This window comes from Manacus candei, unplaced genomic scaffold (assembly GCF_025592945.1).
Source record: "Manacus candei isolate 608988 ecotype Guabito, Panama unplaced genomic scaffold, ASM2559294v1 h1tg000017l, whole genome shotgun sequence".
Classification (NCBI taxonomy): domain Eukaryota; kingdom Metazoa; phylum Chordata; class Aves; order Passeriformes; family Pipridae; genus Manacus; species Manacus candei.
The window spans coordinates 25,669,603-25,688,712 of NW_026138065.1; the positions used below are offsets into that span (position 1 = coordinate 25,669,603).

General features: G+C 43.6%; 1 protein-coding gene across 1 annotated transcript; it reads right to left on the reverse strand.

The window, feature by feature from the left end:
- Nucleotides 1-324: 324 nt before the first annotated feature.
- On the reverse strand, nt 325-18,855 carry ACBD3 (acyl-CoA binding domain containing 3). The gene is made up of 8 exons (XM_051783413.1): nt 18,582-18,855; nt 11,056-11,197; nt 9,931-10,071; nt 9,055-9,213; nt 7,070-7,244; nt 4,225-4,417; nt 3,258-3,542; nt 325-2,452 (listed from the first exon to the last, which is right to left on the reverse strand). The coding sequence occupies exons 1-8, from the start codon at nt 18,838-18,840 to the stop codon at nt 2,241-2,243; spliced, it is 1,566 nt and encodes a 521-aa protein (XP_051639373.1). The 5' UTR covers nt 18,841-18,855; the 3' UTR covers nt 325-2,240.
- Nucleotides 18,856-19,110: the final 255 nt, after the last annotated feature.

Genomic DNA, 19,110 nt, shown 5'->3' on the forward strand with positions numbered 1-19,110 from the left:
GAAAGGCAGGCGCTTTTCTTCTCAGCAGAAAGAGAGCTTACAGGTTCTAGCTGCCCACATCCAACCCCTCCTGCTACCCATTCAAAAACCAAAGCGATGATGCAGTTCAAGCTGGGCTCTTCCAACACTGACAGATGGCCTCATCCAGCGAGCCAGAGACATTCTTGTGCAGAGCCTTTGGCCCGAGCAATTTGGCTGCTAAGACCACAGTGTGAGCAGGGTACTGAGCCTTTAAAAATGAGGGGGAAGGTGACAAGCTTATCTTAGCTCAGTAGCCATAAACAGCAATGCCAAGATTTGCAAATTAATAAAAAGCCAACAGCATTACAGATAAATGTCTTTTAATTAGGATTAAATACTATCTCAAGGTATCTTGAAATCGCACTTGTACTGTACTAATCAACAGCCAGAGGCAATAAAAAAAAGTCTGAAAACGTAAAAGTTCTAACATCCAACACATGACAGTAAGTGCTGCCATTTAAAGCGACAAACACCGCTTCCAAGAACAAATATTCTTATAGGAAAAAGTTGTAACATTTTTGTATGGACAAAAAAAATGTAAATTGAAGACCAGAAGAAATATATTAGTGCCTGCCTTTTTAAAAGGTGTTTGTTTGGTTTTTTTTTTGTTTCTTTTTTTTGTGGGTTTTTTTACATTAAATACAGTTTCCTTTAAAAGCAAGGTACTTTCTAAAGTCATGGTTTATATACTGTATGTACACAAGAGCAGAACATTGTACAGTGTTTTTGGATAAAGCAGCACTAACTAGCTATAAGCTGGTACGGTGTTGCTGAACCAAAAGCAAGATGACAAGTTAAGCACTCTAGGAGAAGTATCTCCACGGTTGGTATGAGAAAAGTAAAAGTATCATGTATGTACAAACTGATTATTCAAACAAATCCCGCAAACTCAACATCATTTGCCGTGAAACTGCACATGCTGCAGCTAATCAATGGAAGTCTTACTGCAAGAGCTGATCTGAGACCCAAAGTAACCCTTTCCTTTCAGCAACAAAGTGCATTACCCATGCAGAGAGCACTTGCACAAGTCATTATTGCAACACATCACCCCTGGGCCCCGGGGGGTGTGGATTCTTACTGCAGCCTCAAGCCAAGTAGCCACCTGCATTTTTTTTCACTGTACAAAATACAAAATGCCCCAACCAAACCATATGAAACTGAGATTAAAGCTACGTTAAGTATCTGTATGTGCACTCTGCCTTTCTGCTGACAGTTACAAATTAAAGCAGAAAGTTCACACCCCAGTATCACCAGTTCAGACTAAAGTGGAGTGGCAGTGATTTCTGCAATTAGTGCAACATTAACTCCTATACTTTATCAAAGTGACTTACTGCTCTTCAGATGCACAGCGTGCTTATTCAGGTCTTACAAAAACAAACCAGAGAGCTGTGCAGAAAACTGGTTTCAAGCCTGTAGACTTCTTTTTCTTAAAGTCTACCCCACTAAAAACCCATCAAACTCAGAAACAGTTTGTGCCCTTGGTTCTAAGCCAATTGCATCAAAAATGACTTTTTTTATTTTAGAGTTAGCAGTGGGGCAGAGATTAAGGTTCTTCTTGTAACATACACTTTTAATTGTCGTTCAGTTTACACCTTCAGAAGAGGTTATTTGCTGTACTCTCAGAACGCTGATCATCCTTGTCTTAGACACTACACTGGTTTAAGGAACTGAATGTTTCTTTGATGAGGACAGAAGTGAGACAACTTGTTTCTAAACTGCATCAACTTAAAGTTTCAAGTTTTAATGGTGTAAAAAAAATCTGACATTCAATTACAGTTAAGAGAAACTTGCTACACAGCAAACTGCATCCAAATCTACCAGTTATTGATGGGACCTTTAAATTAACCGTTAACAAGTTATTCAAAGCATCCAGACCTGGAAACATCAGATCACCCAGCCAGTGAACCAGCAACTCCCTCCCCCTTTTTCATGAGACTCTAACAAATGCAACTGATGTGACCTTAGCACTGGAGCCAATGACTTCCATTGGTTAACTCCAATCCCCAAATAGGTTAGGGAGATCCTGTGTTAAGCCCAATGCAATATGCATTAGTGTCATGGAGCAGGAAGATCCCAGTGTCTACTTGTTAAAAGTTCACACAAACCATACAGATACAGACAGGATAAAACACAGACTCAAAAGGATCCATTATGCTTGAAGAAAATTCCAAATAAAATGACATCTTCTGCACAGCCCAGCCTCAGACACAGCCACACCTTTATCTAGTATAATAAACTCTGTAGTAAACTGTTTTTGACCTCCATAGAGAGTAGGAGTTGTCAAATTTAAGAAGATAAACTCCTCTCCCTGGGTACTGGTGGCTGCCAGCATACACTTCTTCATGACAGTCTCGTCTGTACACAGGCACTATTTCATCTAGCTGAGGCTTGTTGGCATTCTTTTTGGCTTTTTCTTCACTGCTAGTATTTTCTACAAGAGAAAAGAAGGGTGTCAGTTAACATGGGTGGATGCTTTACGAGAGAAAGTCAGACTGATCTACAGTGGACAAGGCACCCTTTGTTAAAGGGATTCAAACCAAGGCTGTGGCTAAAGCACCCAGAAGCAGGAGGAACAGTAAGCACGATCACTTTACTGTAATTTATACAGCTTGATATTAAAACTCACCACATCCACCTTTCCAGGAAAGCTGGGTCAATTTGTAGAGATGCCAAGCTCTAGTTTTCAGTAACACATTACCCCACACTGTCTGCTACTGACCTGACATACTTACTACTAGAGATTAGTTAGTAGTAATTCCCAGAAAGCCACTGCTTCCTATATCAGGGCAGCTCCTTCTAAGCAAATCACATGCTCACTGCAAAACACTTTTTGTGATGGTTTGCTAGACTCCCCCGCAGGCAAAGGCTGTGACTTGTGTCCCAGCCACTGACAGTATTGCTCTTTGAAACTGTTTTGCTGAAGCCTCAAGGGCAGGATTTTTCTTAAGGTTTTCAGCGTGCACATCCACTGTGCTTTATTATGGCACAGGTTTCTTCAGTCTAGCTTACTGAGTAGTTGACTTAGGAAAAGGATTTCCCCAGACTCAACTCCTTGAACCTATCTCTGATCAAAGGAGGTGACTGAAGGTACTTTCAGAACTGCACTTCCTGTTCAAAATTGAAAGCATGATTCCAGCTAAATGTAAGCCAGGGAAGCCAGGAAATTACACAAGACAATCAGCTGGGGTTTTCCCTCACAGCAAACTCTGACAGCTTATATAAATCAGCATGCTTACCTTCCTCTTCCTCCTCATCATCACTGGATTCGCTGACATGCACACTGACTGCAGTATTAGGGGAGTCTGTCCATTCAAAATACACCCCAAAACCAATGTCATAATTGTCTGTAGCAAACTCCCAAAAGAGGTAAGACCCCTCTTCATGAGTTGGTACTCTGACTGTAACCACTTCTCCTCGGCCCACTGTGATCACAGAGTCTGCATCCTGACGGATTTTTTCCTTGAAGTCTTTTATCTGGGGTCGTGTCCACATTGATGGGGCAGCTATCACTGGAACAGAATCTGCAGAGATGGGAGGAAATACTCCAGTTAGGGGTTTTTTTTCAGTTATTTATGCTGGATACTTAAGTGTGCCTTGAAAGCATTTGAGGACCACAAGCATCAGATTTGCTTCCAAGTAATTTTTTTTAACTGAAGAAGCAGGTTTCAACACTGAAAACATGTATGAAATGCAGTGCAAATTTAGTTATAAAACTACTAAATGCTACCAGTTCCCCCATCAGTCACATTTAAACCAACAGTGCTTAGACAGAAAAGACTCAGAAGACAGATGTACTGCCACAGGTGACGGGTTTATACTGCACAGAACCCTTCACTGAAAGGATCTTTAATCAGTTTTAACCTGAGTTCACATAAGATTGAACATATTTCTGCCCAGAACAGCTTTTGTTCTAGAACTTTTATGCTCCTTTCCTTCAAGTTCAGAGTGAAAGGAGGTTCTGGATCCCATCGGCTCTGCTGAAATACTTTTGTTGCTTCCTCTTCCCCTCCCCTCCCAGAGCTGTTTTGCCTATACAATATTGCTCTGCATTGAGAGACAGCAGACCTAGGAATCAAACCTAGCATTTCCATAGCCCAGTGAAGCCAAGCAAAGAACCACAGTAACCACCATGTCTTAAGACATCTGAATCATAAGAAGGGCTTTTGCTATTTATTTTTAATTAAGAAGTCTAGCTAGTCCTACCTTTTGGTCCATTTTCCAGTGCTTCTTCCAAAGCCTCTGGATCCAACTCTTTTTCGGGGCTGTCTGCGTGTGCACTGGCCTGCCCATTAATAGATGGGGTGTCCCCTGGGGCAGGTGTATTCACCTTGGATGCAGTAGTCAGAGGTGCTCCTGTCGCTGCCACCACTGCCTCCTGCTGCTTTTGTAAGGCTGCCTAAAATGACAGAAATTAAGTCAAGGAAAGCCAAACCCTCACAAGATGTCAGTTTTATACCTTCCAGCAGAAGGTGTAAAGACAACTTAAAAGAAAAAATCTCCCCCTGCACCCCACAAGGGGGCTTGACTCAAAAGATAGAAGCAGCACACATTAACCAGTGAGAATAACATCTACTTTTTATCAAGGGAAGTGAAGCCACTTTGTTCTAGACTGGTGGATACAATCTGAACAAAAAAAAAAAAATCAAATTAATTAGGGTACACACAATAAACTCCTGCACGAAACTGTGGAAGTTCTGCATTCCTATAACATATATTCCTAATAATAACAATGAGATTTTGATGAACAAATGGATTATAGGTATCCTGCAGGAGTATGAAGACAATACAGTCAAACATTAGTTAAATTCAAAATCTGAGCACTTGTACAGATGCTGTCCAGATCCACTTTCTACTACAGCAGTTCTACTACATCACTGAGAGAAAGTGGTGAGAACTTTTCTAAAACCTTATTGCATACAGCCTTTCCAAAACTAACTGCATCACAAGCCGATCTGTGAGCCACCATGGGAGAACAGCACTTTGTAACTGCACCAACAGATCCCAATGCAGCTGAGTCACAGGCATCCACACAGAAAGCATTCCTTGGAAGTGTTATGGAAGCTATGTGAGTCTTCAGGGGAGTCCAGACTTGAATCAGATAATTTTAGCTCTGTTACATGCTTCTTTTTCATGTTTTCCTCTGCATGAGTTGCCCAAGTGGAGATTTGAAAGATCAGCTTCATTGCCTGGCAGGATTATTTTGTAAGCCATTATAAAGGAAAGGCTGGTTTTGCCTGGGTTTTGGAGGGCATTAGGTCTTCTGTGCATAGAAAGCAGCCAGCCATGATCTAAAGGAGCAGTGTTAACAGCACTGGAAAAATCTGGCAGGACCTTCTCCTACACCTCAGTCTCAAGGGAGCAGCATCAACTACAGAAGACATCAAGCCCAAGTCTGATGAAGCTGTAGCTTTTGCTTACCACTATGACACCAAAGCATTGGTACCAAGGGCTCATTAATCTTCAAGAGCAACTAGAACAGGGCAGAGACTCTCTGACCTTTCTATACCACTTGAACTCCATCAAATCATGGCTTGGCTTGGAAGGGAGCTTTAAAGATCATCTAGTTCCAAACACACTGCCATGGGAAGGGACACCTTCCACTAGATCAGGCTGCTCAAAGCTCCATCAAACCTGGCCCTTAACAGTTCCAAGGATAGGCCTCCCACAGCTCCTCTGGGCAACCTATGCCAGTGTCTGACCACCCACACCGTAAAAAAATATAAATTCTCCCTTATGTTCAATCTAGACCTACACTCTCTCAGACCAAAACCTTTGCCCCTTGTCATGTCACTACAGACCCTGGTAAAAAAGGTCTTTTTTCATGTTTCTAATAAGCCCCTTTAGACACTGAAAGCCTGCAATGAGGTTTTCCCAGAGCCTTCCCTTCTCCAGGCTGAACGACCCCAGCTATCTCAGCCTGTCTCCTCAGCAGAGGCACTTCAGCCCTCTGAGCATCTTCTTGGCCCTCCTCTTGACCTGCTCCAACAGGTCCATGTTCTTCTTATGTCAGAGACCCCAGAGCTGGATGCAGCATTCCAGGGTGGGGGTCTCATGCGAGCAGAATAGAGTGGGGAGAATCATCTCTGTCCCTCAACCTTCTAATCACATTTGTTTTTATGCATCCCAGGATATGATTGGCTTTCTGGGCTGCAATTAAGTTCTGGATATGAACTGCATTGCCAGTTCATATCCAGTGTTTCATTCACCAGCCCATTTCTGCAGGACTGCTCTCAATCCATTCACCTCCAAGTTTGTACTGATACTGGAGAGTGCCTTGAGCTGACCCAGGTGCAGGGCCTTGTTGAACTTCATGAGGTTCACATGGCTTCCTTCCTTGAACGTCTCTTTGCTGAGGGCATCAGCCTCAACAAAATGCAAATGACTTAACAGGAAATTAATTACTGTATTTTAAGTCCTTAGCTCAAGAATAGACCTCAGGCTGGCAGTTACAGTCAGTCCTCCCACCCAACTCACAAGCAGCTTATTGCAGGCAAGCAACTTCATCAGACACTGATGTCAGACAAGAGATGCAAAAGGAGAGAGAAGTCAGGAGAGCTCAAGCTGGCAGGGAGGAGCAATCTCAAACCCAGTAGTGATGCATCAGTGCTGCATGCTCAGCTGGAAACACAGGGCTGAACAAAGCCTGCTGCTCTGCACAGATCTTCATACCTACAGGGAGAGTCACCTGAGTAGGTCTGTTCATGCTCAGATGCACTGGTATGTACCCCCATTAAATTACACACACACCACTGATGCTGCAGCAGAGCGTTTCACATTTGGTCTCCAATAATAATAATAATAATAATATCGGACCAAGTCATTAGTAAAGACTGCTTAGAATTTTCTTAATTAACAGCTGCTTCAGGAAACTACTCGAAAAGATCAAATAAAGGGGCTTTGGTGTTTGAATCTGAAGCAGCATTACTCACTAGCACAGTAGCTCTCCTCGCAGCAATTATCTTTTCAAGGAGATAACAGCAGTCAAGGCAACACCTCCCAGTGACAGCCTGGGACACAAAATCCAAGTTTCTCGGCTGGTCAGCCATACCTGTTGCTGTGCGAGCTGGACTTGATACAACTGCTGCATGTACTGCTGATAATGCTGTTCCTGGAGCTGCCGAATCAGGATCTGCTGCTGCTCATAGTTGCCCGGATACTGCTGGGCTGCATACTGCTGGAACTGAATGGCAGTCTGGGAGTTCAGAGCTGCCATTATCTGCTGCCTGGATTGGTGGGAGGAGAGTAGCAGATTAACAAGCAGCTGAGGGTATTGGGGAAATCCCTGTATTTAAATGACTTAAGTGGCCTCAAAGACAGTTAATTCTGTTCCTGCAAAACCCAATTAAAATAAATCTACATAATAGAGCAGTGCCCAGATCTAATGCAAATGTGAATTTGCCTAAAAAATATGCTGAGAATATACAGAAGGAAGCAACAATTTCTACCCAATGTTTGGAAACATCAAACGTTAAAACAACAAGACCTCTTACATAATTCTAAATCTGTAGTCTGATAAAGAGGTAAGGCTACAAAAAATGCATGGCTAAATTTCTCCATCAAGCAAAGGAAAAAATTCACATGTGGCTCTTCCAGAAACCATCCTTCTAGCGGACCTACAAATATTGATAAGAACAAAACTGCTGTGGTACAGCATGCCAATGCTTTTCGGTAAGTCTAAGAAAAACATACCACATGACTATCTTAATTTCCCTGGCCAGTATGCAAACAGGTACGAAAAACATGACTGACAGTGGACTAATTCAGGAACAAAAAAAAAAAAAAATAATGCTGCCAGCTAGGGCACCTGCACCTCCAGTAAACTCAACTGCTGAAACTTCAGGAACACATGGGTAACTTATGTGCAGACTCAGTTTTGATCCTCTCCCCAAAAGATTAATAGAAACTATAGAGTAAACTACTAGCTAGATCCAGGGTTAGTCTCACATGTTACATCCATCAGTAACCAGCTATCAATGTTTCGGAGGAAGAAAGAAGTATTACACAAATGCAGAAGTAATTTTTTCCTTCCCACTCATTTTTCGTCCTAAAGAGCAAGATTTAATACTTTTCAGCAAACTGTGACCAGTTTAGATACACTTGGTTGGTACATAAGTATCCACATTCCTTTTCTGTCTGAATTCTTTGTCTCTGTAACCTTCTACAACCACTTAATACACAACTCTTATTCCTGTAAAAATCCCTCTTAGCTTCAAGGCATACCACACTTCTTGTTACTTAGCATTGTGCAACACTTTTATTAGATCTGTTAATCTATGTCTCTCTTTTACACTCTTCTGGCTCTCACCATGTTACACCAACAGTAAAACTTGTGGATTAATTATTTGCTCCCTTCTCAAACCCACTACATAGCAAGTACAGGATCTACTTCAGAGACACCCCCTGCGAAGACATTTTTATTATGGAAAATGACTGTTGACTGATGTGGAACAGCTTTACTGCTCCCTTAAATATTACATGTGCAAAGCCAGATCCATGTTTTCAGCATCTGCATGTGATGGGAACAATGAAATATAACTAGAGCTTATATTCCAAGTAAACAATTTAATTCAGGCTACAAACAGTGATTAAGTGCATTTGAATGTGAATTCTGTACTCCCCTGAACTGCAGTTATCCGATTTCCAAGGCTCTGCCTTCTGTGACAAGTTAAGAAACTTTCAAGTCACAGTTCAAACAACACTTGCAGCTGGACACAGTTCTACTCAGCTGAATGTAACATTAATCATTTAAGAAGCAGAACCACAAGTTTTCATGAGGTTCAGCCCTTGAACCCCAAAACCTCCAGAGCTTCTCTTTAAACAAAGCTTCTCTGGCACTTTCATCTGAGAAAGCTGCATACAATAACATGTTAGGATAATTTTTTTCTGCAAACCATGTCCCTCTTAACTAAGGATGCAAATGTTACTGCCAGGCTCGAGTGCTCTGACCTTTAGCAGAACCATTTAAACAGATACAATCGTCTCAAGTGCAATGCAGTTATTTTCTTTTAAGCGTTGTTTGCTTCTGCTACTCACTTCTGTTGTTCCATCCGAAGTCGTTCCTCCTCTATTCTCCTCCTCTCCTCTTCTTCCCTTCTCAGTCTTTCCTCTTCTTCTCGCCTACGCTTTTCTTCTTCTTTTTGTAAACGCTCGCGCTCCTCCTCTTCACGCCGCCTTCGTTCTTCCTCTTCTCTTCTGCAACATCCACTCAATAAGCTATTTCAGCATTCCTACAGTCCTAGGATGAGTTATTTTCAACATGCTGTAGCCTGCTTTTTGCCTGCCCAATAAGGCTTTTTGGGCAGTATGATCTCCTCCCACTTAAACTGGCCTGGAGAAGCGTCTTATTGGACACATGAAGAAAACACATTATTGTACAGTTTTACTGTGCTCAGCAGCATGACAGGTGTAAATCCTGTGTCACAATTTGATATTCATGCTAACCTGTTACTATGCTATCTGTAGCAGAGGGCAGTAGAAAAAATTGCCCGAAAACCTTATAAACACATCTTCCAAGCTTTAACACATGTTGAATAATGATGTGGATACTATAGTTTAACAACCACATGACATGTAAGCAATAATAAGACAGCCTTTATCAAGTTGCTAACCCATACTAGGAGTTTAAAACACCTGACAATTTAGTCCACATTTTGTGAAGCATCTCTACTTAAGCAGATGATAGTATCAGCAAAATTTTTATAATTCCTTATATTTTAGCTGTCTTCATCTCAGAAACAATCATTCATTTCTGACAAAGTAAAAAGGCTTAAAGAGATCAAATGGCACCACGGCCACCTAAACTTCAAGTATTTATCTTCCTAAGATAACTTCAGCCTAGGCCAGCTGTGATACTCTCCGCAGGTCAAGAGTTACACAATATACACCAACACCAAAGCACTCAAATGTTACCTTCTCTTTTCTTGTTCTTCTTTCTCTATCTTGTGGGAAGTGACATACGTTGAAAACAAGTGGCAGCACCTATGTAGGAGCTTGACAAATTCTGTCATAGCTTTTTGCTTTGACATGTTTCCAAGAGCAGCCCATTCCTTCCTGAGAAAAAGAGAGAAATCACCTGAAATAACACAAGACTCAACTCTTTTCACATCATTAGTGAACTGAGAACACAGCAAAGAAACAGAAGTTGGAAGACCAGGGACCAAACTTGATCATATGCAGTTTCAGAGAACCAACAACTTTTCCCCAAAGACAGCACTGCCTGCATCAGAACAACTCTTTCAAACAGACTGACTCAGTTCTTATCTTGAATTCTGAACTATGTCAAAAAACTTCCCAGCTACAAGTGAATCTGATGTATTTTTTTACCCTTCTTGCAGTCTAGTTTGTGGGAAAAAAAGTATACACTCTCCTGAACGAACAAACATGGTAACAACTATTGATTACAGCGCTCCAGTTAGTTAAAAGCAACAGCTTGGTTATTCCTAAGGAAAGCTATATCCATTTGTCCAAAAGCAGTGCACTGGGTCCAGCTCAGAGAAGCCACTGCTGTGCTGCACATTGCCTTCACAGGAGAAATAGCAACAATGAACATGAGGAGTGCAGCCCGGACTGCAAGCAATACCAGAGACACACCTGAGACTGCCCAGATCTCATAAAAAATTTACTCAGTGTGAATGCATCAGGTGTCTAATTTCAGAAATTATCTTTGGTATTAGGACAAGCTATGGTGAATGCTTCTACCACTGGCAAAAGGCTTGGCCTGCTGTAACCCTGGCATGGAGTTAGGACGAAACATGGGCCTGCACTTTAATGCAGCCTTAAACTGCTATGAGAAACTGGACTGTCTGCACAGCAGCATCTCCTAATGCGGCTGAAAAAACCCATCTGTTAGTTCCTGTACTCAACTGTGACTCAAGAATTCTAAGATGTATTTGAAGAGGCCACTTGCACTTTCCATTAGCACACACACACACTGAGATAACCCACATACTTGTACTCTTCTTGCAGAAATTGGATGATGTTATCTTCAGACAGGAAATGCAGAGTTAAAACCAACAAAAGCACCAGCCCTTTTACCTTCTATCATTCCCCAGCACATCAAAGAATCCAACTTCAGGGCAAGTGTCAGGGTTGTAAGGTCCCAGCAGAACCTGCTTGTGCAGTGCCACAAGTTTGAGCTTTTCTTCATAGGTTGGATGAAAGGCTTTGCCATCTTTTTCTGTAGGAAAAAAAAGAAAATTTCACTGTTGTGATTAATTAATTAAACACAGGATAGGAAAGAGGATTTTGTATAACCATTACTATAATTTTCTCCATAAAAAAAGAATAAGTAAGTCACAAAAGGTTAGACAAATTACGACAGCTCTATTCAAATAAAATATAGATCTGTCTAGAAGAAACACATCCATTTCAGCTGCTAAAACTTCATTGTGAAATGTTTTTCCTCATGCTATCTACATGTTTTCATCATACTATCTACAGCCAATCTTAGCTAATAAGTTACCACAAATACTTATGTTAATTTGTTGAACATTGTACCATATAGATCTACATCTCTGAAACATTTAAAAACCCCAACTGAATTCAAGTGTGTCAGCCAAGTCTCCTCTAGTGTGGATAGGAAGGATTTTCCACAAAGAACGATGTGATGTTAACTTTATAGATTGCTCTCCTTTTGCTCTTCACACCAATGAAAGCAGAACAACCAAGGTGGAAGGCAAGGAAAACTACACAGACAAAAAATCAGACTTAAGGAAAGTTCTCCTTGAGGGAATTTGATTGCTGTGCTTTGCCAAGGCAGCTGGAATAGCCCATCACAATGAAAAACCTTAGAGATGACTCCATCAGCATCAACACGTACAGAGAGCTCTGGATGTAAGAATAAGGCAACATAAGCCTGAACGTATTCCAGTGGCTCCACACCAACTCCTTCTGAAGCATTCCGGGTTAGATCCCGCTGCACATTCACAGGTAAGAAGAGTCTGGCATTGATTTAAAAATGATATATGAATTAGTCAGCTAGGATTTATCTCAGCACATTTAAACTGTCAAAACAAATCACAGAAACAGCACTGCTATATGCAGCTACACTGCTCATTAAGAAAAGACATTTGTCTTGAACAGGAAAACAAATAAATAAGCATCATCTCCTTTTGGCAGGGCTGAAATGAGGAAGCTATTACCAGAGGTAAGCGATAGTCACTTCATGACTGTAGTGCTCTCTGGGTAGTCAGGAGCTGGAGGCAGAGCTGCCACTAGTTTCCAGTTCTCCTTTGGAGCAAGTTGTTTACAGCCCCAAACTGAACAGTCCACACCTAAATTTCAGAGCTGACACGTATTGCAAAATTGCTTGGCTGATGCTTGTGAAGAGAGGTATGAACAGGAAACAAAGCAAATCTTAGAACAAGACAGGATGGAAAATACCTCTACTTACAGCTTATCAAGAAACTGAGAACACATACTTCTGGAAATCAGAAACAATCCCAGAGGGAAAGTGTGTGCAGGTCACAGCAAGAAGCCCTATTTCTAACAGGGAAAGTTCAGTACGTTATTGGACTTACTCAGTTAAAACATCACAAGGAACATGTATGCCATTTGTTTTGAAGCCAGAATCAAAGGATTAGGAAGGCAAATATTTAGTTACTTATTATCAATTCCTAGAGGTCCACATCACTCTTGCAGAATCTGAAGTATTTGCTCTTGTTCCAGTGTCCCACAACCTTACAGCAAATATAGCTTCCAGCCTCAAAAACAGAAGCCTTTCTCCACAAAAATATCTATTTCCAAAAATAGCTGGAGAGATATCTCCAGCTATATCTAGTGGAGAAGGGGGGATATAAAAACTGAACCAGAGTCTACTCAGTGGTACACAGTGAAAGGACAAGAGGCAGCTGACACAAACCGAAATATAGGAAATGCCACTTAAGCATTTTTGTTGGGGTTTTTTGTTTGGTTGTTTTGGGGTTTTTTTGTTGTTTGTGTTTTGTTTTTTTTTTTAATATTTTGTTTTGATTTTTAACTGAGAGTGATCAAGCATCGGAACCCACTGTCCAGAGTTTTTAAGTCTCCATGATAGCAGATATTCAAGACCCAAATGGAGACAGTTCCACAAAGCCTGATCTGAAACAGGAAGGCTAAACCTGACAATCCCCAGCAGTCCCTTCCCACCCCAAGTCTATGACCCTTAAGAGATGCAAATCACTACATGCTGGTAAGCTCTCTCCATGGATATTGGGTCTCCTGCTCTCAGGCCTCCCAAAGAGCCCATTGGCTTTTCCTCAATTCTTCACACTTCATATTTGACTCGGAATTTACTCATTAGGTAACAAGCACTTCCATTGGCCTCAATAAACAGCACGCACTTTGAAATAATACTTAATATCCTGGGGCACTGTGCTAAAAGCATGTCAATTGACAAGGGGACTAAACTGAAATTCTGCCAGACTTTTGAGCAAAGTATGATTCTCAAGGGGTCCCTACAGCATAGTTTACCTTGGACAACCTGTGTACCTACAGCTGTCTGCCAAAAAACATACCTATTTGATGTACTAGACTGCTGCCTAAGCCAGATAACTTCATCAGTATTTGAACTCACTTCTGAAGAGAATTAGAGTGAAAAAACCCCATCATTTCCCATGCTATGCACAGCACATCTGCATTTTCACAGAACAGAGAAGTCAGACCTCATGCCCTAATTACTGAGAAGCCAAAATCTGCATTTACGAAGAATGGTGACCCAAGGGAAGAACAACAAACAAGTTAAATAAGAGAGGAAAACAGACGGATGAGAAAAGTATGAGAGGCATTCAGTGACTTGTAGATAATGCAGATTAGAAGCAAATTATCAGGAAAACACTTGGAGCCAGTCAGACAGTGAAGTTGTACACTACTTATTTTTCAGTTGAATTCTTCAGCATGAACCACACTGCATAATCATCCTGAAGATTTGGAATTGTTGCTGTTTAACTGAACCAGAGGACCTGAACTCATCTGCAGAGTCGAATACGCCAAAAAGTGCATTAGTGTGTCCAGACAAGTAGAACTGCCAAATCTATTCAAGCATCCGTGAACGTACCACTGAAGTAGGCATTACCCACACACCTAACACAGCTGTCAGGAAGCTGAAGCTCTAGGGAACACACTGAGAAATCCAAAGGATGTGTGTGCACAGCAGTAATACAGCAACTACACAACGCTCCCTACGCCACCGGTATGCCTGACCCAAGAGGTCCTGAGAGAGGCTCAGCCTGCAAACACAACAGAAAGATGAAGCTGCTATAGTAGTGACAGGCTGGTAACAGGGGCTTATGCCACTACGTGGCACTGTATTATTGACATGAATTGACAAAAGCCCACAAATTTAGACTCAAAGGAATTTAAGAACTATGCTTAAGAGACTGTATTGTGCAAGACACTGTTACTCGTGTGTAAATTCTGATTTTTTTCCCCCCTGTAAGAAACATGGCACAACGTGCTGCACCTTCTTCTCCAACTTTACCCACTCTAAATACTTAATTTCTGTGGGATGGCATTAGGTTGAGTCATCTAAAAGAAGCTAGAAAAGTTTGTGAAATGTGATTTTTCACCTCAGCTCTTAAAAGCAGAAGTAACATATGTTAATTCTATTCACTTGCAAAGTTTTAATGAGCAAGACCAAAACTGAGAAGTGTGAGGACTGAACTGCTACTGCAGATCCCAGTACGCTCTTATACTCCTAATTCTCCTCTCCTAAAGGTGTTCTGCCTCACCAGAAGAATTACCAACCAGCCCTTCCAATTAAACATGATCAAAGCTCAACTTCACAAATGTAGATAAGTTATAGAGGTTTTCATATCTTGAAAAAAAAGCCTACTTCACTTACGAATTACAATCATGCCATCAAATTAGTGCTCAAAAAAGAGGTCAAACAATTAATTCAGAATGATGTTCTGCTGAGGTTGAAAATGCATTCTTGTTAGGATAAGAGGAAATAACTTGAGCAGTCAAAGAAAATTGGAGTACTTAACATTCCAGGAAAGCTTTTAGATACCAAAATGATATGGTTTGTGTACTGTCTACTCAGATGTGTTGCACTGCAAATCACTTTGGACAGTGCATGAACACTTCAGGGACTGTCATATATTGAAGGTTGGGTGCAATGGTATTTCAATGACAGGATGTGGAAAACAACAACGCCAGGCTGATCCTGGAAGATATTTGCTGGCAGAATTATGCAAGCCAATGCCTCCTGCTGCAGGACACAACTTACATCTTGAACAGGCTGCCTTCACTGGCATAGCTCGTACCAGCTCAACGAGCAGAATAAGCCATCAGAGACACTTGTACTCTGTCAGCTGCCCCAGGGCTCACAATTACAGACAGTCCTAGAGACAAAGAAATACACAATGACTGTAACATGACTGTGTTCTCCACTGTACACTGGATCCAGCACAGTGGAGCAGCTTCTTAATGGCAAGCCAAAGCACTGGTCGACCTGCACTAGGCTCGACGGAGCAGTAAGGAAAAGAGTGCATAAGGGAAAGAAGGCTCTGGTTTCCCACAGAAAAATGGACTGGAACACTATTACCATCTATTTTCTACGCCTCTGTTCTTCTGAAAAGCTTTCTTCACAAGCCATTATGAATGCTAAAAAAAGGTAGTGCACATCTCCTGCACAGCCTAAGGCCTGACAGTGGAAGTGACACAGGGTCAAGTGTTTTAGATCTGCTTTAGATCTGTCTTTATCAGAGACAAAATAAAGTAGCTCTTGAGTCTCTTCACTATCCTAGCCTAGTTCAGTTGCATTTTGCACATTGTTTATGTCCCTCCCTGTCTTGTCTTGTCTTTGAGCAATTCTGTTCCCTGCAATATGCCACCACGGGCAAGTGTCAGCAGTCATTGTAACAGGCAAATCCGAAGTATTTTGATCGCATTCAACTTTTCTAGGAAGAAAGTGTATCATGAGTTACAGATAACTCCGCCTGCACACTGAAGCAGAGAGGAAGCTGCTTAACTAGAGATTGCTGCTTACCCTTTGACCTCACACAGGGCTGCTCTGGCATCCCGACCCAAGATCCTTCCATCCCAACCACCACAGTTAAACCAGATACCATCATTCTCGCAAACTAATACTGCTCCGAGTCACTCGTTTATTCCACAGAAGTTTTTCAGAGCCACCTCTATCTCCAAATCAGCACAGTTTTAGAAGAATGACGACGAACAAGGTCTCAGCTTTGACCTATTAACATCAGGGAATCTTCAGATGCCTCATATGTTGCTACTTGAAGTACAGGAGGAATCCATATTTGCTCCTTGGTATGTACAAGGCTGCTAAACAAGCGTGCCCACTCCCACAGTTGTTTTGACAGCGGATGCATGAAAATCATTTGGAAACGAGACCAATTATTTTCGGAGCCATGCAGATATAGAACAAGCTGGCAGAATCAGTAACCCAAGTATTACAAGCTCCTGTAACTCACCATCACATCTATAAATAAAAATCCTCGTGTTACGTCACTTTCAGGAAAAAAGCTACAGATGAAATGATGGGCAATGACTTTGTGTGAGTTACTCCAGCCATAAGGACAGAGAAATAAGGTCTTTATTGGAAAGTCTGACAACTCAGTACAACGTGGAAAATTCTCCTCTTTTAAATAAAACCATGAGTTACAAGAAATTGCAGAAGGCTAAAAAAGGAGCAGCAGTACGTCAAAACATATTGATATTTAGTTTTGATTAAAAGGAGAGCAACGAAAAAAAACACTGCTGAGACAAGATAATGCAAGGAACTGGAACCTACACACAAGTAACACTACACTGACTTTTCACCATCCAAAAGGAGATAAACTTGAGCATAAATTCCATTAAAACATGTGATATAATAGATACAGAGATAAACTTGAGCATAAATTCCATTAAAACATGTGATATAATAGATACAGGGTACTGCTTATCTACATAGCAATAATGCAGATAAATTCACTCACGGTGTGTAATTTTTATACCCTAAATACAGGTTCCAGTAGAATATTCAGCCCAAGACAGAGTAAGACCACAGTTGACTGAGACAAGGAATTTGCTGCTGCAGAGATGTTTCTTTCTCCATCATGTTTTAAGAACAAACACTCATTAAACCAAACCAGTATTCTTCTAAGCAACTCGTTTTACAGAAAGAAGAAAGAGATAGAAGGTACAATGCTTCCTGATAACCAGTTGTAGCAGCTTCTGATACAAAGGAGAAATAAATTAAAAAAAAAATCAAGATTTCAGGATCTCTTCTGGGTGTTTATACAGCTTAAAAAAGTAATATCTCTGTACATTAGCATGCTAATAAAATGCTTTGTGGAAGGGCATTAGAACAGCATCAAAGAACCAGGGCTCAAGAAACTGCTTAAAGCCTTACGTGCTCCAAACAACTCAAGCAACGTGAAGAAAACAGACAACTTTGTCCTTCCAGCAGAGTTTCCACCTGCCAGCAATGCTTCCCCTCAGAAGAGAGAGCCTTTCTGGGAGGTCATCTAACAACTGACTGCCGCAAGACTGACCTTTCCAAGTACAGAGCTGTCTTCCCTAGTGCAGGCATGCTGCTGGACACCCTGCTCTGCACCCCACATGAAGCAGCAGCTGCCTGAAATCCTCTGGAGCGACAGATCACTCAACGTGCTGAACACAGGGCTACAGCGAACACAGCTCTTCTCTAAACCACACAGCTGATTTTCTTCTCCTGAAGAAACCAAGAGTGGCAAGGTACCTCTGGCTTCCTGCAGATGCAAACCTGGATACAGGGAATCCCAGGAAAAACGCTCCAGGTCTACACCCTGGGTATTTCACTGCTGCCTGGCGCAGTTGCCTGCGGGAGTCACGACGGCAAACAGAACCAATTAGGTCGGAAAAGACCTCTCAGATCATCGAGTCCAACCTACGGTCGAACACCACCACGTCAAGTAGACCACGGCATCAAGTGCCACCTCCAGTCTTTCCTTAAACACCTCCAGGGAGGGTGACTCCACCACCTCCCTGGGCAGTCCACTCTAACGTTTAATCACCGTTTCTGTAAAGAAATTCTTCCCAATGTCCAACCTAAACCTCCCCGGCCGCAGCTAAAGACTACGTCCTCGCGTCCTGAAGCAGCAAAGCCAGCCCCGGCGTTGGCATCCTGCGGAGACGGCCCGACACCTCCCGCCGGGATGCCGGCTGCCAGCAGACACGGCACCGCTCAGAGCGAGCGCTCCTCGCCCACGTCTGCGAGCTGTGCCTTCCCCCGCCACCAGCAAGGGCCTCTGTAGCTCCGTTTTTAGGTCGGGCGCTGCAATCCCCCGGCAGTGCCCTGCCGGTCCCGCGGCCCAGGGCAGCCTCTCCCGGCTCCTCTGCCGCCGCCCGCCTCGGCTCGCGTCCCAAGGAACAAGGAAAAGCGCATCCCCAGGAGCCGCCTCCGACGCCGGGACGTGCTGCTCGCCCCTCGCCCGGCACACCGAGTCCCCCCCCGGGGCCGCCCCCCGCGGCTCTCCGGGGCTCCCCCTGCGCCCCGCAGTCCGGCCCGGGCGATGCCGCCCGAGGCTGCCCCGGGCCCAGTGGCTCCCCCGGCCCGTGCCGGGGCTGTGGGGCCAGGCTGGGGCGGGGCTCACCTTTGAAGAAGCGCAGAGCCAGCCCGTACAGCTCCTCCAGCGCGAAGCCCCAGCTCCGCTCCAGGCTCAGCGCCGCCTCCTCCGCCGCCTCGCCGCCGGCCTCCGCCGCGCCGGGAGCACCGGGGCCCGGCCGGCCCCGCCCCGCCGCCGGCTCGCCCTGCGCCGGCCGCGCTTCGCAGGGCGGCACCTCGGCGTTGGGGCTCAGCGTCAGCCCGTCCACCGAGACCTCGAGCCGGTCCGAGCTCAGCACCGCCGCCATCCTCCGCCGCCTCCCGCCCGCCCTCCGCCTCCTGCTCCGCTGCGGCGGCCACGTCCCGACTTCCCGTCCCCTCCGACCCGGATCTTCCGGGACCGCCCACGGCCCCGCCCCGCCCGGGCCCGCTCCAGGGCCACGGGAAGCGCCCGGGAATGGCGCTGGAAGTGAACTCGCCTCCTTCCCTCGGGGTCACTGCCCTCACCAGCAGTTTGGGGAGCTTCGCCCCCTGCGAATCCCGGGTGACAGGAGTGTCTGGGGGAGCCGCCGCTGGAC